Source organism: Lutra lutra, chromosome 18, assembly GCF_902655055.1.
Source record: "Lutra lutra chromosome 18, mLutLut1.2, whole genome shotgun sequence".
Lineage (NCBI taxonomy): Eukaryota > Metazoa > Chordata > Mammalia > Carnivora > Mustelidae > Lutra > Lutra lutra.
In genome coordinates this window covers 39,293,434-39,313,230 of record NC_062295.1, presented here as the reverse complement: position 1 = coordinate 39,313,230, position 19,797 = coordinate 39,293,434, and the positions used below count along the sequence as shown (strand labels likewise).

The window sequence follows — 19,797 nt, the reverse complement described above, 5'->3', positions numbered from 1 at the left end:
GGGCTTGGATTCTTCTGTCCTAGGGCACAGCTCCCCTCTGCCCCCAGGCAAGGTCACAGATCTCAAGCTTTGGAGATCCCCACTTGGGGCCAGTCCCTGAGTGCAACTGGCACAGACCTGTCCTGTCCCTGGCTCAATCCATGCAGCCAGGCCAGGAAGCAGCCCCAATGCCCATCTAGGAGCGTCCAGACCAGTTCAGAGAGGGTTAGTGCCTGCTCAAGGCCATGGACACATCCTCATTGATACATAAGCGGGCTCTGGCCAAGACCTCGGGCCAGGCGCCAGGCCGCCTGGGAACACGTGGCGAGCAAGAGAGTGAGCCCAGGCCATGTGGTCACTTTCTTTATTGTGGTGGCTCAGAACCCACAGGGAGGGGGGGTGCAGGTCCCCACCCCCACGGTGCCCGTCCTGCCCAGACTAGGGGCAAGGGTCTTGTAGCCGGCCAGGCAGCTCACTCAGGGGTCCTGCTTTTGCTCCTCAGGGACAAGACCCTGGACAATCTGAACTTGGACTTCTTCTTCTGGTCTCCACTGTTTCTCTGGAGGTCTAGTGGGGGAAGGGGATGGACACTGAGGATACTCACCACCTCTTGGCCACCACCCCTGCCACATTTGTCCCTCCCGCCCAGCCCTGGGAGCCCTCCCTGGGCCCCCAGAGCCTGGAGGAAGCCAGGCCCCGACAGGAGCCCTGAGACTCAGCCCTCCCTTGGGGAACTGCCTCTGCGCCTGCTGTTAGAGCTCCTGCTGGCCTGGGCACCCTCCTACCCTGACCACATGGTCAGCAGCTGCCTCTCGGCCCCGCTGAATGATGGCAAGCTAGCTCCCTTGGGGTGAGCCTTCCTGTCCTCGGGCTATATCTGTCCATGGGTCCTGGCCCCCACCCCCACGGGAGACCCAGCCTGGACCCCCCCCACCTCTGCCCTGGCCCCCCGTTACCCAGCCTCTGGATCATGTTCTGTAGCATCTCGTCCTCCTCTAGCTCCCTGAAACAGGAGAAGCACAGCAGTGAGGGGCTGCCCTCAGGGGTGAGGGGCGAAGGGCTCCCAGTCAGACTCATAGCCGAGCCCCCAGCCCATGGGACACCTGCGTCAGCTGTCGCCCATCGGCCAATAAGGCAGCGCCTGCCCCCTCTGGGTCCGGACACTCATCGGTGGCACAGGGACAGGAGGGCCCTGGAAGGACCTGGACTAGGGCTCCCTCAGCTCAGATGGGAGCACGTTTAAATTTGGCCACTGACTCTGTGACCTTGGTAGGTCCCTCCTTTATGCATAGGGACAGATGCGCCCCTGGGAATGGTCAGGAAGCCGGCAGCTGCCCCCAGGGCTGGTTGGAAACCAGAGGCCACCCCCAGGGCTGGTCAGGAAGCCAGCAGCCCAGTGCCGCACCAGGAGACACGGGTGGCTGTGTGTATTTAAATAAAAATAAAATCTAAAGTTCCATTCCCCTGTTGAATGGGTCACAGTGAGCTGTTCACATTGTGGAATGTTCCAGCAGCAGATGCTGACCCCTGAGGGTCAGGGAACATGGGGCTTGGTTGGGGGGCAACCTCTAAGACAGGCAGCCTGGGTCTGCCCTCGGCCTCAGGGCCCCCTCCTACAGGACACAGTGTGGGGGGCGTTCTCCCTGCTGATGGTGGGGAAAGGCTCTGCGCAGGTGACCAGTCAAGGCCTGGCAGGGAGGAGCTGGGGTTCTGGCCGCCCCTCACCTGGGCCCCAAGCCCCGCCCTCACCGGAGCCGGTCCTCCTCCAGGAAGTCCACGATGTTGCTGCGGTCGTCCACCGTGCTGACATACTGGCTCAGCAGCTCTTCCTCACGCTGCTGGTCCTGGAGGGACTTCAGATACTCTGCAGGGACAGCCCGCCTTCAGTGGCAGCCCTGCTATCCCATCGCACTCAGGGACACAGCGTCCCCATCCCCAAGGGTCAGGCTCCTCCCCTGGAGGTGGGGGAAGGGTCTTGGGGGCAATTGGGGACAGAGTCTGCCCTTCTGCGGTGAGCTCTTGGCTACGCCAGATGGACAGATGGACGGATGGACAGGTGGAATGGAAGGGTGGACGGGTGGGTGAGTGAACGAATGAATGAATCAGTGGAAGAACGGCCAGATCAGACGCAAGCGCCGCTGCCGCCATCCCATAGCAAGGAAGGGCAGGGCCAGGACTGCCGGGCCTCAGCCCCACCATCTGCAGTACCCAGAGGCCGTGCTAGTCAGGGCTTACAGCCTGCACACACGATCAGCTCACGTAACCACTGCAGCTGAGGGGAGTGGAGGTGGTAATCACTGCAGAGGAGCACAGAGAGGGTGAGTGCTCTGGCCAAGGACACACAGCCAGGAGAAGAGGCGCTGAGACTTGACCCTGGGCAACCCATCAGCCTCTGCCAAGGTGGCTGCCCAGGCAGCCAGGAGGGGCCTGGGAGAGGCCGCCCCCACCCACCCACCCCGGCTGGCTGTGGCTCCCTGGGGTAGGCAGGACTCACTGGGTTTGGCCATCAGCTGCCGCAGAGCCCCCTCGAGGTCCAACTGCTGCTCCACCAGCCGCTGGTCCCTGGCCCTGCCGAGGGGACGCAGGCGTGAGGCCCAGCCCGCCTGGCTGGCTGCCCCCACCCGCCCAGTGCCTGAGCTGGGGCGGCCGGAAGAGGAGGCGGCCGTCCAGGAGAGGACCCCTTCCGGGGGAGGAGCGGCTGGACCCCTCACTTGTACATCAGCTCCGACTCCTGCCGCAGCAGCAGCTGCTTCTCGTGGATGAGCTGGAACCAGTCCGCCATGAGGGTGTCCTCGGAGGCATCTGTGGAGAGTGGGGGGGCCAGGATGGCTCAGCTGGGGCCAGGGCGGCTCCAGGGCGAAGCTGGCTAAGGCCAGGCTGGGGCACCAGGCAGAGTATCGGCTCACCTCCCTCAGCGGCACGGAGACGCTTCTCCAGTTCCACGCCCCTGAGCTCCAGGACGTCCAGCTGGTTCTCGATGTCCTGCATGTGCTTCTGGATCTCCTCCGGGGGCATGTAGTTAGGGGGCAGCTGCGGGCGGAGGGCTGGTGAGGGGCCGTGGGAGACGCCGGGCCATGCCCCAGCGGGCGGCGTTCCTGGCCCCCCATACCCTGGCTTACTCACCTTGGCGGGGTTGGTCACTGCCTTGCTGGTTGAAGAGGGGACACCAGCCGAACCCAAGGGCTTCCCTGCTGAGGGCGAAAAAGTCTCCTGGACCTGGTGGCACCAGGCCCAAAGCTGTGTTGACCCCACCCTGCCTGCCCAGCAGCCCTGCTCGCCCCTCTCCCTGGCAGCCCTAAGCAGTGCCCTGCTGGTGCCCAAAAACCAGAGCTCACAGACAGATCCAGGCACCATCCCCCCCAGCCCCTGTGCCCCCCCGTCAGCAGCCCAGGCACCCCAAGCGCAAACGCTCCCCTATCGCCAGGAGGACCTATCTGGTCCTCCCCTCCCTACTGGTGGGCAAGGGCTCAGGGACAGGGTCCTCCAAGCCCCCTGCCCCACCCGAAGCCCCTCTGACACCACTGGGTCGTGTTCCAGGGCCGGGCATCCGGAGCCTCCGGGTTCCCGCCCAGCATTACCTGAGGGGCTGGGCAGAGGGCTAGCTGCACCCACTGTCCCGTCAGGCGAAAGAGGGGTTGGGGGAACGTGGACGGGCCCCTCGGAACTCTCACGGGCCTTCCCAAGTGCCTCACCAGTCCGGGGCTCTGCCAGGACCCTAGACAGAGGGCAGGAGGTCAGCTGAGGGAAGGACAGGCTGCCCCCACACCCAGGTGCAGACAACCTGAGGCAGGGATGAGCTCGTGACCGACCAGCTGCGACCCTCCTAGAACACAGATGTGTATTCCCGTGAGCACTCACCTGTGGGTGTGAGCACCATCCTCACACCTGGCGCAGGACCCCAACCCTGCTGCCCGCCCCCGGGCCACACACTGCTACAGTGCACTCAGGGCGGCTGGTGTGACTGCCCCTACCATGACTCAGGCTGGTGTGACTGCCCTACCGTGATTTAGGCCGGTGTGACTGCCCCCCCGCCATCACTCAAGCCGGTGTGACTGCCCCCATCACTCATGCTGGTGTGAACTGGCTTCTGCTACCACTGCTGAGAGGTCTGGGCAGATGTGCACTCATCCCTCCCATGGGTATGTTAGTCGGTCCGTTTGTGCGCCATTATTCACCTGTGAGCGCTGGTGAGCACCTACTCTGTGCCTGACCCTGTGTTAGCCCTCAGACCACATGAGCACAAAGCCTGAGGCCCAGGTGCAGGTGCAGGGGAACCCCCCCTTCACCTCTCAGCAGGGTTTTTCTTCACCGGCTTCAGGCGGGCCCTCCATCCTGCTGGCCCGTCCTCCTGGTCTTCTTGGGGGCTGGCACTCATGCCTAGGTTGGGGGGCAGGGACACAGGTCACAGGGGGTGTTCTGCTGGGAAAGACTGGATCTCACCCACCCCCACCCCAGCTTCCTGCAACGGGTGCCTCTTGAATCCCCACACAGCCAGCCGGGCCCACAGGACAGAGTCAGGCTAGGAGTCGGGCTCAGGACTTCAAGCCTACACTGTGTGTGCTCAGGGGAATCGCTCCCCTCTCTGGGCCTCAACTTTCCCGGATGCCACATGGGTGAGGGGGAGGCCAGGTGAGCCCCATGGATGCTGAGTGCCCATGTGTCTGTGGGACGGATGGCTAAGCTGGGACAGCCCATCTGCTGGCTTCCTTGGCTGAGAACAGAGTGGCTTTCATTACAGGGGGACTCGGCTGAGGGAAAGATCTTGGTAAAACACTGAGCATGGGGTGTCATGTGAGCCTAGCTCAGTAACGCCAGGGCGCCCGTAAGAGATACCCAGGCATCCAGAAACAAGGTAACTCCACAGTTACCCCAAAAAGTGTATGAAACGGCGCCGGGAACACGAGGCCACAAGATGGTAGTAAGTGGTGGGAGGGGCCTCTAGGAGGGGCCCAGGGGCGGCTCCAGGACGCAGGGAGCCCCGGGGTACTGCTGTCAGGACAGAGCGGGAAGGACAGACACACACAGGAACCATGGACGCGAAACCCCAGGGAAGAGGGGGTGAGGTCACGACCAGGGCAAGGCAAGAGAGGAATCACGGACACCCTGGCGTGGTCACCAGGGACAGTGACGCCGATGACCGGGGCCACGGGGCCTCAGCAAGAAGGGCCAGTGAGGTAGGTGGGCGGCTAACAGTGACCATAAAGCCACGCCACCCCAAGAACATCGGCCGCCCCAAAACTTGAGTCAGGCAGAGCAGGGAGAGCAAGGACCAGGGTGGGTGCTGTGACCCAGGTGATACAGAGGACAGGCACTCAGGGCTGGCAAGCCCAGGTGCCAGGCAGGAACCCGAAAATCACTGCAGAACCACGGGCCAGGGAGCGCCCACCCCACCTCTGCTCCAGGGGAACTCTTACCCTTCACTGGTGGGGCCTCTGGCTTCGGCCTGGAGCCAGCACTCGCCCGACTGGCCCCGGGGCACACCCCGGAGCTCTTCCTGCCCGCCTGGGGCGATGTGGCTGCCCCTGACGTGGTGCCCACCTTCAGGGGGGCTGGAAGCTCAGGCCTCGCCGGGGGGCTAAGGGCCCGGGGAGATGCCAGCTGTGCCAGCTTGGCTGATGGACTTGCTTGTGGCCCTTCGGTTCTGGTATGGGATTGCAGAGCAGGGGAGGGTCTATGGGCGAGAGCGTAGGCATCAGGCACAGGTGGACCCAGGAGCCCTTCCCGCCATGACCCCCAGGCAGAAGCCCCTTGGTCTCCCCTGGCAGCTGATTCCTAATGTCCACCCTCCTGATGGGGACAGACAGCCCCTCCAAGGGACTAGCCAAGAGCACCCACTTCTGGCACAGGTGTATATGGCCCTGGATATTACCTTCCCATCTTACTCTGGTACGGGCTGAGATTTTTTTTTTTTTTTTTTAAAGATTTTATTTATTTATTTGACAGATCACAAGCAGGCAGAGAGGCAGGCAGAGAGAGAGGAGGAAGCAGGCTCCCTGCTGAGCAGAGAGCCCGATGCGGGGCTCGATCCCAGGACTCTGAGATCATGACCTGAGCCGAAGGCAGCGGCCCAACCCACTGAGCCACCCAGGCGCCCCACGGGCTGAGATTAAAACACCCCCAAAACACACTGTACACGGGGTGTGCGGAGGGGCCACACCCACAGCCCCGCCCCCTTCCAACTACCTGCCCAGAGCCGGGATGCCCTGGACCCGCCTAGCCCCATCTGAGCAACATGTGTGAGGCCTCCCCATGGGTGGCCCATCAGCGGCCATCCTGCACCCTCTCGGGGCACATGCGTGCAGGAAGCAGGGCTGCCAGCTCCCAACGGGGCCCAGGGCAGGGGGCTGGGACCTCCCCAAACCAGAGCAGCTCCTCCATGTGCCCCATGCTCCCCAGGAAACCAGTCTCTCCCTCCCACTTCTCCCCGCCATCTGGGTGCACGGTGACCGGGGCAGCCCTAAGCCAGAATGCCACCCCAAAATAAGGGGCCACACGAGGTAGCGGGCATGGCATCATCAGCCAGCCTGGTGTGCAACCTTCTTACTCACTAGGCCAGCATTGCATGGTGAACGGTTCCCCCCGCCCCAACATTCACGTCCACTTGGAAGCCCAGAGCATGGCCTTATTGGGAAATAGGGTGTTAGCAGACGTAACCAAGTATGGATGAGGTCATCCTGGATTAGGGAGGCCCTAAGTCCAGTGACGGGTGTCCTTATAAAAGACAGAAAAGTAGAGGACACAGACACAGAGAAATTCAGGTGACCCTGGAGGCTGAGAGGGAGGGTATGACCGCAAGCAAGGAAAGCGGGGCCACCAGGAGCTGGCTGAGGCGGGAAGGACGCCCCTCCCCCAACATCCCCGGAGGGAGTGCAGCCCTGCCTGCCCTGGGTTCGGCCCTCTGGCCTCCAGAACTGGGAGAGAACAAAGTTCCGTCGCTTGAGCCCCCAGAGCACGGTGCTCTGTCCAGTAGCCTCTGCACATGACCGCGGGGATACTCCATCCATCAGGGCCCGCTCCGTGTCCAGCGTGCAGAGGGCACTGGGGGAATTGTCGGGGGATGAGCTCTGCCCCGGTCAGACAGGACACTGGGACCTCTCCTATCCTCTGGTTCCCCATTGGGTGTCCTCCACGTGTGCCATATAGAGGCCCCAGGGGACAGCATCCATGCCCCTGAAAGCCCAACCACCACAACTCTAAGTGACAATGGTGTCCCCTCCTAATGACCACTGGGCACTCTGGGTCCCGTCTTATTCCCACTTCCCAGATGAGGAAGCTGAGGCTGGAGAGCACACCCAGGTAGGGCCTGGAAGCCTCCTCAGCTGCCCCTGACCCTGCCCAGCCCCTCACCCACCTGCCAGGCAGCTGGGCCCCGGTGTCCCCGAGCCTGGGAAGGGCCTTCCGGAGGCAGCTGAGTGCCTGCTCCCTGCTGCTGTCTCCAGAAGCCACATCTGCTGGAGCTGGGGCCCTGCCTGCCAGGCCAGGGCTGGGGGTGGCCCCAGGAGTCTGGAAGAATCTCTCGCGGGCCTGCTGCATCTTGGAAGCTGATGGGGTGCCGTCTGGGGTGTCTGCTGGGACTGGAGATGCTGGGCCCACACTGACCTTGGTCTGGGGGGCTGCTACATGGGGGGTCCCTGGGCCCTGTGGGGTGGCCAGGTGAGAGTCCGCAGCACTCGGCATCAGGGCAGGACGGGGGCTGACAGCTGCCGTGTCCTGGACCAGCGGTGACGACCCCGCTGGGGAGCTGTTGGCCACACGCATGCTGGCTTTGCCACCCTGGAGGCCCACCAAGAAACTGGGCCCGGCTGAGCTACCCGCGTGGACGTGGGAGGAGGTGGCGGCCGGAGGCTCAGCTGGAGTGGGGACACCCTTGGCCGCTGAGCTGCCCACCACCGGCTCCGGGGCCGCTGGCCTGGCTTTTGGCCTTGTGTCTCGGAGCCCATTTGCCTCCTGGGCCTTCCACGGGGCACTGCGTGGCTGGGAGTCCAAGGGCACAGCCCTTGGCTGTCGGGGGCCCAGGGCCCGCAATGTGGGGCTTGCGGACGTGGCTTCGGGGTGGTGGCTGGAACACACGAAGACGCCGGGCTCGCCGGTGGGCCTGTAGGCCCCAGAGTGCAGCGTGTTGGAGCACTGCTTACACCTGAGGCGGGGCAGAGGCAGGCCCGTGAGGACACTCCAGGCCGGCATGCGTGCCCCACTCACGCACACGCCTGGGCACAGGCTCGTGCAGCCCCACGTCCACGTGTGTGGCGGGGACTCACTCGACAGCCAGCCCTCCTCGCAGTCATTAGTGTCTGTGCCTATCAGCGCGGCACACGCACACACGCGAGCACACACGCGAGCACACGCACGTGCCAAAGCCCCCGCGCCGGCCCCACCTGAAGCAGCTCCGGTGGTAGAGTTTCCCGTCCGCCAGGTGTCGCTGCACAAGGTGCACGTGTTTGCCGCAGACCCCACAGGTGCTGCTGACTGAGCTGCTCGGCGAGGCCTGGCCCATGGGAAGGGTGCCAGCTGTCATTTCTGAGGGCCCCCCACCCCAGGCCTCCCTCCTGACCGCTGCCTCATCAGTGCGCGAGAAGATCCCACTTTACAGACCAGAGAACTGAGGCCCCAAGGGGAGCAGCAGCCTGCCAGACGCTGCCAGGAGGGCCCATGCCCCGGCCGGCCAGACTCCAACTTCAGGGTCTGCAGCCCAACCCCAGTATAGGGGGTCTGGGGGCACAGAGCACAGGTTCACGAGAGGGGCAGCAGTCCTAACAGCAGGCTCGAACAGCAGGGGGCGCCCAACCACAGCATATCCCCTGCCTCGTCCCCGCCTCTGAAAGTGGGGATACCCTAATGCCCTGGGCAGGCTGGGAGGACACACCCAGGATTCTTTCCTGGCCCACCCACAAGGGAGGGGCAGAAGGTCACAAAGGTCGGGACTCAGGGTCCCAGCTGTGCTCAGCCTGCACGACCTCCCTGGGCCTCAGAGACCTATGGGTACAATGGGGATCCTATCCCGACCGCGGGATAGGACCCCACTCCCAGGGGGTGTCAGGTCACACTCAGTGCCGGGAGCCAGAGGGAAGGCGGGGCTGGGGTGCTTACGGTCTTTGGCAGGAGGCCCCCTGAGCTGCCGTCCTTCCACTGGATGGTGGGGTTTCTATTGGCTGGAGACAGTGGCTGCTCCCGGGCTGCAGTGGGTGAGGGCCTGGCCGGCTGGGATGTGGCCTTCTTCCCGGACGGCTCCTCGCTGGGCTCCGATGAGGGTCTTTTGATACCAGCCACACCCCCAACTGCCATGACACAAACAGGCTCAGGCTCTGAAAGCATCTGGGGCCACCCCTGGTCCAGGTCCCCTGTGGGAGCCCGGGGCTGCTGGGAAGGGCAGCTCCCGCGCTGTCCGGGGGCGCGGGAGGGGTGGCCGAGGTCAACTGGGCGCACATTCCCAGCGGGGGCCTGGCCTCCCCCACGGCCCTCCCCTCTGGCTCTGAGAGCCCCGATCTGGGGTCTGGGAAGTGGAACTTTTCTGTTTCTCCACAAAGTGGAAAGATCAAGGCGGGGCTGGTCCTGTGCCCAGAGTGATTCCGGGGATTTCTGAGGCCTGGATGAGGAATGTGGGGGGAGGGGAAGTGGCTGAGCCTTGGGGTACACAAAGCAGCCAGAATAAAGTTCCTCGGGCCTGTCCCTCACCCACACGCGCCCCGCCTGGAGGCCCTGGCTTGCCAGGGCCAGCCTGGTGTCTATAAGGCCAAATGTCAGGACCAAATGGGGTGGTAGGGGGTGCGACCTCTGGAGCCAGGCCCGGGAGCCCACACAGGGTCTGCCAAGCTGCCTGAGGCAAGAGTTGTGGGCACAGTTTCCAGGCATGTAGATGGGCAAGCTGAGATCAAGAGGGTGAGGATCTGGGCGCATCCATTTGGTGGACAGATGTGGGGGGGCCTGCAGGGTCTGAACCCGTGCTCATTACTTCCAGAGCACGGGGGGGCCTTGCTCCCCCGGGGAGGAGACCACAGCTCAGGGAGCCCCATACATGTGGCACCAGAAGGGCCTCCCTGCCCACTTTCCGCCCCACCGGGCAGCGCTGGGGGCCGAGAGGGCGGGTGGGCCTGGCCGTGTGGGCTGTGCAGAGGCGAGGTGGGAGAGGGCCTCCTGACTCACTGGGGGAGCGTCCGTGGAAGTAGTTGTAGTACTGGGACACGTAGGTCAGGATGCTCAGCCGGTCAGGCACCTTCAGGGCCACCATGTCCTCAGCGTCCAGCAGGGCTGGGATGCCCAGCTCCTCCTCGGCCACACGGAAGGCCTGGTAGGGGGTGGTCAGCATGGGTGGGCTGGGGGACAACCCTTCCTCCTTCCCTGCCAGCCCACCAGCTCCTCCAGGAAGGAGGCCAGAAACCCGCTCAAGCCCAGATACCTCTGGGTTCAACGTTCACGCTCTGCTCAGGCTGCATGACCTCCCTGAGCCTCAGTTTACCAGTCCGTACAACAGGAACCATATCCTGGCCACGCATGAGCCAGTCCCTGCCATGGCCAGTGTGCTGTCTCCTGCCTGCAAATGCCCGTCCCTCACCTGATGGTCCTCGAATCCCACATGCACCCTTCCCCTAACTGCTGACACAGCCACACCACACCTGAGGACAATACCTCAGTCTCCAGGCGTCCGAAATAGGGCTCTAGGGGTGACCTTCCTGCCATGCTCAGGCCAAAAGCCTTAAATCTCCTTTGACTCCCTTTCAAAACACATTCAGAATCTGACTCCTCCTGCGGCCATCATCATCCCCTTGCCACCCACCCCGCTGTCAACACAGTTCCTGTGGACCCCGAGCACTCCCACAAAGCACTCCCACTCTCCCCTGGGAGAGGAGGCCAAGCACTTCCCATGCTCCGCCAGCCCCACTCTGCTCCCACCGCCTCCCTCACTGTTCCAGCCTTGCTCCCACTCTGTTCCCCCCGCCTCTCCAAGTCTGTTCCCACTGTGCCCCCACTCTCTTCCAGCCGCGCCCCCACTCGCTGTTTCTCCTACTACCCAGGTCCCTGCCTGCCCAGCGCCCTTGCCCGGGGAGCACCCCCCACCAGGTACGCCCCCCCCAGAAGTGCCCAGGGGGCTCCATCTTTCCAGGGCGGGACCTGCCCTGTCCCCTCATGAGGCCGCACACAGCTCTGCCGCACTGTCCCTGCATGTTCATCCTGCTGGCACACGCTACAGTGTCGCTACAGGACTTCCTGCCACGACAGACGAGCTCCCGTCCAAGCTGTCCATCCTGAGGGCGACACGTGGAGAGCGCGGCTGAGGAACTGAATCTGTCCTTTATTTCATCTAAATTAAGTCAAATTGAAAGGCAAACCATCCGTGAGCTGGGCAGGGCCGGCTGCGGACACCTGGGTTTGCCCCACCAGAGCCCAGTCTGACACCCCGCTGGAGAGCCAGCTCTGGGAGGAAGGGCGTGAGTCTTGTCTCTCTAGGCAACGGCCTCCAATGACAATGGGGCATGTTCTGCAGTGAGGAAACTGAGGCAGGGAAGGGTCTGGCATCAGTGCAGCAGAGTGTGCTCAGGACCCGGCAGCCAGGAGGTTGGCGGGCACACACTGTAGGTCTCCACAGGGCAGGGAAGGGCCACCGGCCCGCCAGGACCCACCCCAGGGCTGGTCCTCCCAGAGCCACCTCTGGCCCCCGTCTGCCTTGGGTGGGAACTGAGTCCCAGCCACTCCCGACCCCTGCCTTCCCCCACAGGAGGAAGGAGACCAGGAGGTCCGGGGTACCAGACAAGAGGCTGTATTTCTGGGGTAGGGTGACCTGGCTCAGGACAGGCTGCGGAGCTCAGCGGTGCGTCTCCGGCCACCGGGTGCTCACCTGCTAGGCCGGCAGCTCCCACAGCTGCCCTGGGGGCGCCCGAGGGGATCTGGGACCTGGGTGACGGTGCAGGGAAGACTAGAGAAACAGGGGCACTCACCAGTTTGTTGTTCTCATAAATGTTTTCCTTCCTGAGAGCATTGAAGTCTCTGGAAGAGAGAAAGACAGGTGTCCGAAGTAGCTCAGGGAGGGAGACCGAGGCACGAGGTCACCACCCGGCACCCCAAGCAGGCAGAGCTGGCCCTGCTCCGGGCTCAGCAATGCTGGTCGGCACCTGGGCAACCAGACTGACCAGCATGCTCCAAGCAGCGGGTCCCCACAGGGTGGGGAAGGGCCACAGCCAAGGCAGGACCCACCGCAGGGCCCTGTCCTCTCAGAGCCACCTCTGGTCAAGACAAAGGCACCAGCCTGGGCAGCACAGCCAAGCACACGTCCGAGTGGGCTGCTTCCAAACTCCCAGAAGCCTGTGGGCCTCGTGGGTCACCGGAGGCCCGTGTCCCAGGGGTGAGAGCAGGGGGTGGACATAAGAGGCAGTGGGGGACGGAGCTCCACGCTGCCCACTAGTCAGGGCACCACCAAAACCTGACCTCGGGGGTGCTGAATGTCCGAGGTGCCAGGCCCAGCCTGGACGGGACTCCGTGTCCCCACCCAACACGGGCACACCTCAGCTCACTGCCCCCCTGCAAGGGGGCTCCAAGCAGGAAATATGGCCAGCCCGGCAGCACCCGTCCTGACACAGGCCACTCAGATACCTACCGGCAGGGCCTCTGCCGCAGCTCAGCCCCTTCAGTATGTGCGCTATTGGACCCAGGGGGAGCCCTCTCCTCTCTCTCTAAGGCCTTAGTGTCCCCGTCTGGGAGGAGGATGGCAGCTTCTGACTGGAACTGGGGGGTCTGGCTGCAGCGGGTGCGGCAGGGAGGGGACGGGGCTGCCGTGTGCCCAGCTTCCTCCAAGGAGGCCCCCGCCAGCCTCCAGCCCCGCGTCCATCACCCTGCCCGGCTTCGGGGAGAACTCGCCATCCGCTCAGACCACCCCCCAGGTAACGTGTTCCAGATGCTAAGACCACCCCATGAGCACAGACAGTGCTTTTGTGCATGGGACAAGATGGAGGCAGCTCTGTCTCCAGGAGGACAAAGGGCCAGAGGGGCGGGCGCGGCACCCTCCTGGTTCTTCAGAGCAGCCACAAGCAGCTCACCCGGGGTCTGTCCCACCGGTGTCCACAGCACACGGAGGGGCCCGTCTCTACCCGTCACCCAGGGGGCTCTCGGCAGCCGGGGCCTCCGTCCGCCGCCCCCCTCCCTCTGCCACCCCATCCCTTTGAAAGTTCAATCTCTTTTCCAGACCTGCCCCGGGTCACTGACCCACATGGCCGTGTCCTCAGCAAGATGCCCCGGTAGTGGGAGGGCAGGATAACAAGGTCTGTTTTGTCTGCAAACACGCGGGGGGAAGGAGGCCCCAGCCCCTACATCTGCCGTGGGGAGGGGGCGCAGCGGCTCGCCTGGCGGAATGCGGGGAGGGGGGCCTCGCTTCGCCCAGACCCCAAGGGAGCACCTCACCGTGGTGGTGCCGACCCCGCTGAGCAGGCGCCAAGATGGGCAGGTCGGAGCCTGCCCCGTGGCCCTTTCACTCAAGGTCAAGGACCACCCTGCCCCCAGGACCCTGGGCCCTCAAGGCCTCCACAGTGGGCCCAGACTCCCCGGGCCAGTCTCATGGCCACCGCACCCTTCCTGAAGCAAGCTCTCTGCCCAGGGTCTTGCCCTCCCAGCCTCTTGAGCTCGGCCCACGCTGCCCCCTCCGTGGGGCACACACTGGCCCTGCCTGAGGCACCCGCCGCAGCCCCTCCCCAGAGGCACCCCACAGGGCCCCAGCGGACTCTTCTCTGCCTCTGGCTGGTGGCCGTGTGAGCTCACACCCCCACAGCAGGGGCCTCGGTCGGCGTTGCCTTTGTCCCTGAGGGCCGCCTGGCCCGGAGCTCTGGCAGAAATCTCTGGACTGAGTTGCCCAGCAAACCCTTCAGAGACTGCCAAGGAGAGACCACGCCGGTCCCTGCCAGGAAGTCCAACAGGGCCAGCTCTCCACCATCAGGGAGATGGTGGGTCCCCTCTTGCGGGGACTGGCGGAACTGGGCCCCCCACGATGATCTGTTGGAGAGTAACCCCTGCCCCGGGACCTCAAAACGTGACCTTTGGAAACCGGATCTTTGTTATTGACAGAATCCCGTTCAAATGAGGTCATGACAGTGGGCCCTAATCCAGAACGACTGGCGTCCTTATAAAAAGGGAAATCAGGCCCCAGACGCACAGAGGGGAGCCGGCCCTCCACCAGCCCAGGGGGGAGGCCCAGAGCCTCCGGAGGGGCCCACCTGCTGGCTCCTGACTCAGAGGACACACGTCTCTTCCAGCCGCCCTATGTGTGGTGCCTCGTGGAGCAGGCCTGACAGACAGACAGCCCGGCTTCAGCCAACCCTCCGAGGGGTGGGAAGGTGGCATATGAGGCCTTGCTGGACCAAAATGCATGAGGGGCACCCTCAGGGGCCGTGCTGGCTGACCCTCGGCGAGGCGGCTGTGGCTCAGAGCACCCCCACCCCTTCTACCCCGGTTAGATCATGTTTTAGTCGAATTCCTGTCATTTAAATTCAGTTCCGTTCTGGTACTACTCCCAGGTGCCTGGGGCTCTGCACACACTGGCTGATGAATTAGTTCCCAGGCTCCCCGAGCGAGGGGACTTCTGGGGCGTCCATCTATTCTTTTGACATCGGCCAGCAAACGGACTCGTCGGGTCTCTTCGTGTGTCCTGTGGCCGCTGACTGGTCTGCCGTCAGCCGGGCGCCGGCGTGGGCCCAGCCCTGGCCTGGCCACGAGAGCCAGGGCACGGCCCCCCACCGCTGGCCACAGCTGACCACGACTGTTGACCTCACACTGTTGTGCCAGCCCTCCTCCTGCCCCCACGCTTTCGGGGCTCTTAGGAATGCGTACCCCCTTCCGAATTCCTGGAGAGCTGACCTCACGCTGTTTATTTCCCGGAACAAAACGCAGCCACGCGGGGGGTGGGCGCTGGGCTGGGAGGGACTGACCGAAGGGAAGGCGCCTTTTCCAGGCACCCCCAGTACATCTGGAGTTAATCCCACAGAGAAGGGGAGCGGAGAGGAAGGGGAGACACAGAGACAGACACACAGAGATGGAGAGGGACAGAGACTAGACCGAGGCCGCACGGCAGAAGGGGAGGGAGGCAGCAGGCAGACTCTGGCACAGACCTCGGCAAGGTGGACGGCACAGGGAGGAATGGGACATGACAGGCGCCGGAGGCCCGAGGCAGGGAGAAGGGTCTCAGTTGGGGCAGGGCCCAGGGCCCCACCTCCTTTCACCCGGTGGACAAGTGAGACCCCTCAGCCTCACTGCAAAGCCGCAGGCCTCCCCGAGGTGGGAGTAGACCCTGACCCCGACCCTGGCCCGGGGCAGGGCCCAGCCAAGAGTCAGCCCTGGGGCTTCCATGGTGGCCTGAGGCGGGTATCACAGGTCACTGGCCCCAGGTGGCCCTAAGGAGGTGGGCTGGCAGCTCCTCCTGGGTCCATCCTGGAGAGTCTGGCCGGAAGGAGGCCACGGGGGCCTGGGCAGCAGGCCCTCAGGCCGGGGAACAGAAGGCCTCTGTCCCCAGGCAGCTTCCCGCTGGCCAAGAGGCTGGTGTGGGAGGGGACGCCAGCCTGGCTGCTTGGGCCCAGCCCACCCTCTGCTCTGGCCCAGGAAGGGAAACAGTGCTGTCTACAAGGATCTGGGTGCGGGGGCTCTCTGGACTCCGGACTATGTGCGAGTCTCAATGCACGTCTCAGGGAGCTCCGCCGTGGCCGGGGAGTCACCGTCCCCCCCCCATCTCTGCCCCAGCCCTGACGTTGGCCTCCCGAGCCGGAGGGACCTGGAGAAAGATCAGGTCCCCCCACCTCAGGACTGAGGGGCTGGGAAGGCCTCCTGCCCCCTCTTCCTGGTGGCAGCTGCCACCCCTACCTCCTGCATCTCCCCTAAAAACCTCAGCCACCCCTGGTCAGCCCAGAAGGGGAAGGAGCCTAGCTGCCCGCTCCAGCCCTGACAGGTCTACCGCCCGAGGCAGGAAGGGGCTGTTTGTTCTGGGTGGCTCCGGTGTTTACCAGGCTGCTTGGCTGAGGTGAGGTTCCTGGGGACATGGACCACAGGCGGGCACCCTGGAGGCCCACCCGAGAAAGCCTAGCACTCTGGGGCAAGCTGACCAGAGAGGGGCCCTGGCTGCTGCTGCCCGGCCAGCTCCGGTGGCGTATCTCGGGTACGCCTGCCTCCCGGGGTCCCCACGGGCCACCAGCATGTCACACGTGCCTCCCAGAGCCAAGCCGCAGGAGCGGAGCTGTAGCGTCAGGCAGCTGACCACCACCTGTCCGGCTCAGCGCCCGGGCTCCTTCACAGATGTTCCCCAGGAAACCGCGGGAGGAAACGGCTCTGGTGTAGCAGGAAGGCTGGAGATGGGGCACAGGGAAGGACTTCCTGGTGGCCAAGTCAGAGGACACAGAGCCGGATGTCCACTCTCCTGTGGCCAGAAGGCTTCTGAAGGACGGGGAGCCTGGATGGGGGGAGGGTCTCGTCCAGTCTGGCCTTGGAGGCGTCCTCCTGGAGACGGCATCTTGGACTACTCCTTACTTCGTACTTCCTCCCCTCCCCGCACCCCTCGGCGGGTGTGTGTGTGTGTGTGTGTGTGTGTGTGCACAGGGACTGGGGCGGGGGAGGGGTGCGTAAGGCACAACAAAGGACACATGTGTACCCACAGTCAGCATGTACACAGCACCAAGTACATGTACAGCGTTCCACCAGCCCTCCAGCGCCCGCCATGCATCAAAAACTACTAACGTTCTACCAGTGACCACAAACAGAAACCCACTCCCTCCCAGTTCCGGAGGCCAGAAGTCCAACATCAAGGCACCGGCAGGGCCGTGCTCCTTCCGGAGGCTCTCAGGGAACATCTGTTCCTTGTACCTCCCCATGGGCTCCAGGCGTTCCTTGGTTTGCGGTCCCATCACTGGGTCTCGGCCTCCATGGTCATGTGACCTCTTTCCCCTCCCCCCTGCACACAGGCACCTGCGGAGCCCCAACCTTGCAACGACACTTCCCAAACCCCTACTGTCCCTGTGGAGCCCCAAGTGCAGTGACCAAAAAAAGACATCCCCACCCTTTTGGAGCTAAAGGGCAGTGGGGGCAGATGGACAAAAACCAAGTCAGCAGTAAATGAGATAACTGATGCCCTCGATGTCACTCCCGGAGGCAGGGGCCAAGTCCACCTTCTTCAGTTTGCAGTGCTGAGTACACAGCAGGCACTCATTAACGGTTAAAGGACCAGTTGCTTGACGCCTGCCTGTGCCAGCACGGTACACACCCATATGTGCACACTTGTGCTCACGCTTGGGCAGTGCCCGCTGGGACAGGCTCAGGCGCCACATACACACCCACACACCCACAGGGGGGCCTCTACTCCAGCAGAGCAAGGAGCAGACAGAAGGCCCAGGGCTTGGAAAAGCCCTAAGTCTCCAGTGACACCCACAGTGTCGTCCTGAGGCTGCCGGCCCAGAGACGGCCATACCCCATTTGCCTGTAACCGTGGATTTCTCCTGCTGCTTGGTCCCAGCTGCCTGGGCTCAGGCCCCAGCCAGCCTCACCTCAGACCCTCCATGCTCCCCGGGGGGCTCCGCCTGTCCGGGTCCCACCCTTAGCCCTCCTCCCCATCAAAGCTCAGCTTAGGGTTTTCATTGTGGAAGCCCACTCTGCCCAACACCTCTGCCTGCAGGCATGACTGAGGTGCACCCCTGGGCAAGGGGCAGAAGCTGCTGCCTAAATGCCACATGGGGCGTCCCCAGGCAGCTCCAGTAATGCATTTCACAACCTGGGGCAGGAGCAGGAAGTAAGTGCAGGCCTTTGTCAAGACGAGCTTCCCTGTAGAGTGCCTGGGAGTACAGAGTACCTCTGAGTGCAAGGGAGGGGCCCCGAGGGCCGGCCCCGAGGGCCAGCCCCGGCTCTGCGGACATGCTCTGTGCCCTCAGCAGGCTGTGTGGCCTCTAGGCCTCAGTTCCCCAGTCTGGGCAGACAAGGGCCTCGCGGAGGTACTGTCTCTGGCCTCTCCCAGCCCCAAGACCACCCTGGCAAACACACACCCCAGCCTACCCCTGGATCCAGCCACAGCGTCTCAGAATGCTTTTGAACATCATGCCTCTTCCGGAAGGCAAGTGGCCTTCTGAGGACCCCCTTCCTAAGCCCTGGTGCCCCCAGTCCAGGCACCCTCCCCTGGAGCTTTACCCATCTCTAGTTCACATGAGTCAGGGGCCAGGCCATCAACACACAGACCTCTGCCCCAGCAAGCCGGGTCCTAGTCACTTAGCCGAAGAGCATTTGCTGTTCGTGACGGACGTGGGGACAAGATCCAGCCTGCGAGCCACCAACTCCAAGAGCCTCCTGGGGCAGTCGCCCTAGTCCCTTCCCCTGCCCATGTTCCTTGTCTCCCAGGGATAGGGGCTCAGCCTACACCTCATACCTGTCACTCTAGGGTGCCCAGGCAGGCCTGTGGGACAAGAGCTAGGAAGTCTGGGGCTTTCAGCTCTGTGCCCGTCCCTCTCCCACACTGTCCCTGGGCTGCATTCTTAAAGGTGCCTGGACCCCCTGGGGCAGAGACACAGCTCCTTCCATCTGGGGGGAAGTCCCTGGGAGCAAGGCGCTGGGGTTGGGGGACGCGCAGAAGGGCAGCCCTGCCAGCGCTCTCCCAGGGAAGCCGCGGGGTGGGCCGAGTGGCTGTGTCCGGAGCCCAGCCTGACTCACGGACTGACTAAGCCAGTGGGGGCGGCCGGCCGGCCGGCCTGGCTCCAGCCCAGCTCCACTCGGTGGACGGGCAAACTGAGGCCACCGGGCGGGTCGTGACCGCAGGGACCCCGCTCCGCGCCGCCCATCGCGCGGTTCCGCACACACGCCCCGCCCGGCGGCGCCACAGGCCCCAGCCTCAGTTTCCCCGCCTGCGGTGCACTCACAGGAGGTCAGGCCGGTGGCGGTGCAGGATGGCGCAGAAGGCCAGGCCGTCGCGGAACGACGTGGTCATGTTGGTGATGTTCACGTCCCGGTAGCCCTCGCACTGCTGCCGGCACCACTGCTGCAGCGCCTTAGTGGCGGCCATGCGGGCAGCGGCGCGCGCCCCGGCGGCGGCGGGGCTCCGACTGCGCCTCCCGGAGCTGCGGGCCGCTGCCCGCGCCGACCGCCGACTCCCCGCGCCGGCCCCAGGCGCCGACTGCCGCCCGAGCCCAGCCGGAGCCCTGCCGGAACCCTGCCAGAACCCTGCCGGAGCCCCGCAACGACAGCGAGCCTCAGCCGCGCCGCCGGCGGGAGTGCGGCCCGAGCCCGCCCCTGAGAAACCCCGCCCCCAGAGGGTCCCGCCCCCTTGAAGGGCCCGCCCCCGAGTGGCCCCGCCTCTAGGGAAGGGCCACGGCCCCTAGGGTCCGCTCCCTCCAGGCTCAGCTTAGACCGGCCACGCCCCCTCCAGGGCCCGCCCCCGCCCGGAGCCACGCCCACCCCACCTGCCCTCGGAGCCCCTCGGACCTCCACTGCTCTTGGGCTGCTTCGGGACTTTCTTTTCTTTTCTTTTCTTTTTTTTAAGATTTTTTTTTTTTTTTTAATTTGACAGACAGAGATCACAAGTAGGCAGAGAGGCAGGCAGAGAGAGAAGGAGGGGAAGCAGGCTCCCTGCTGAGCAGAGAGCCCAATACGGGGCTGGATTCCAGGATCCTGGGATCATGACCTGAGCCGAAGGCAGCGGCTTTAACCCACTGAGCCACCCAGGTGCCCCTGGGACTTTCTTTTAAACGCCCTCCCACCAACTGTCGTGGAGAAGTCAGGGACAAAGCCGCTCTACAGACGGGGAAACAGGCTAGGAAGTGCTGGAGCGCCCCAGCCTGCCTTTGACCTTGGGCACTCTTGACCCCAGGGAGGCCTCCCCTGAGC

At 64.2% G+C, this 19,797-nt stretch overlaps 1 protein-coding gene across 2 annotated transcripts; it reads right to left on the bottom strand.

The window, feature by feature from the left end:
- Positions 1–329: 329 nt before the first annotated feature.
- Positions 330–19,116, bottom strand: MICALL2 (MICAL like 2). Of its 2 annotated transcripts, none has more exons than XM_047714238.1 (16): positions 18,834–19,116; positions 11,910–11,958; positions 10,120–10,261; positions 9,067–9,254; positions 8,355–8,464; positions 7,331–8,116; positions 5,394–5,650; positions 4,266–4,356; positions 3,558–3,802; positions 3,103–3,170; positions 2,886–3,009; positions 2,691–2,781; positions 2,474–2,547; positions 1,729–1,843; positions 936–982; positions 330–546 (listed from the first exon to the last, which is right to left on the bottom strand). In XM_047714238.1, the coding sequence occupies exons 1-16, from the start codon at positions 18,974–18,976 to the stop codon at positions 452–454; spliced, it is 2,625 nt and encodes an 874-aa protein (XP_047570194.1). In that variant the 5' UTR covers positions 18,977–19,116; the 3' UTR covers positions 330–451. The 2 variants fall into 2 exon arrangements, with proteins under 2 accessions (XP_047570194.1, XP_047570195.1); XM_047714239.1 differs by having other exon boundaries at positions 3,558–3,694.
- Between the last annotated feature and the right edge of the window lie 681 nt (positions 19,117–19,797).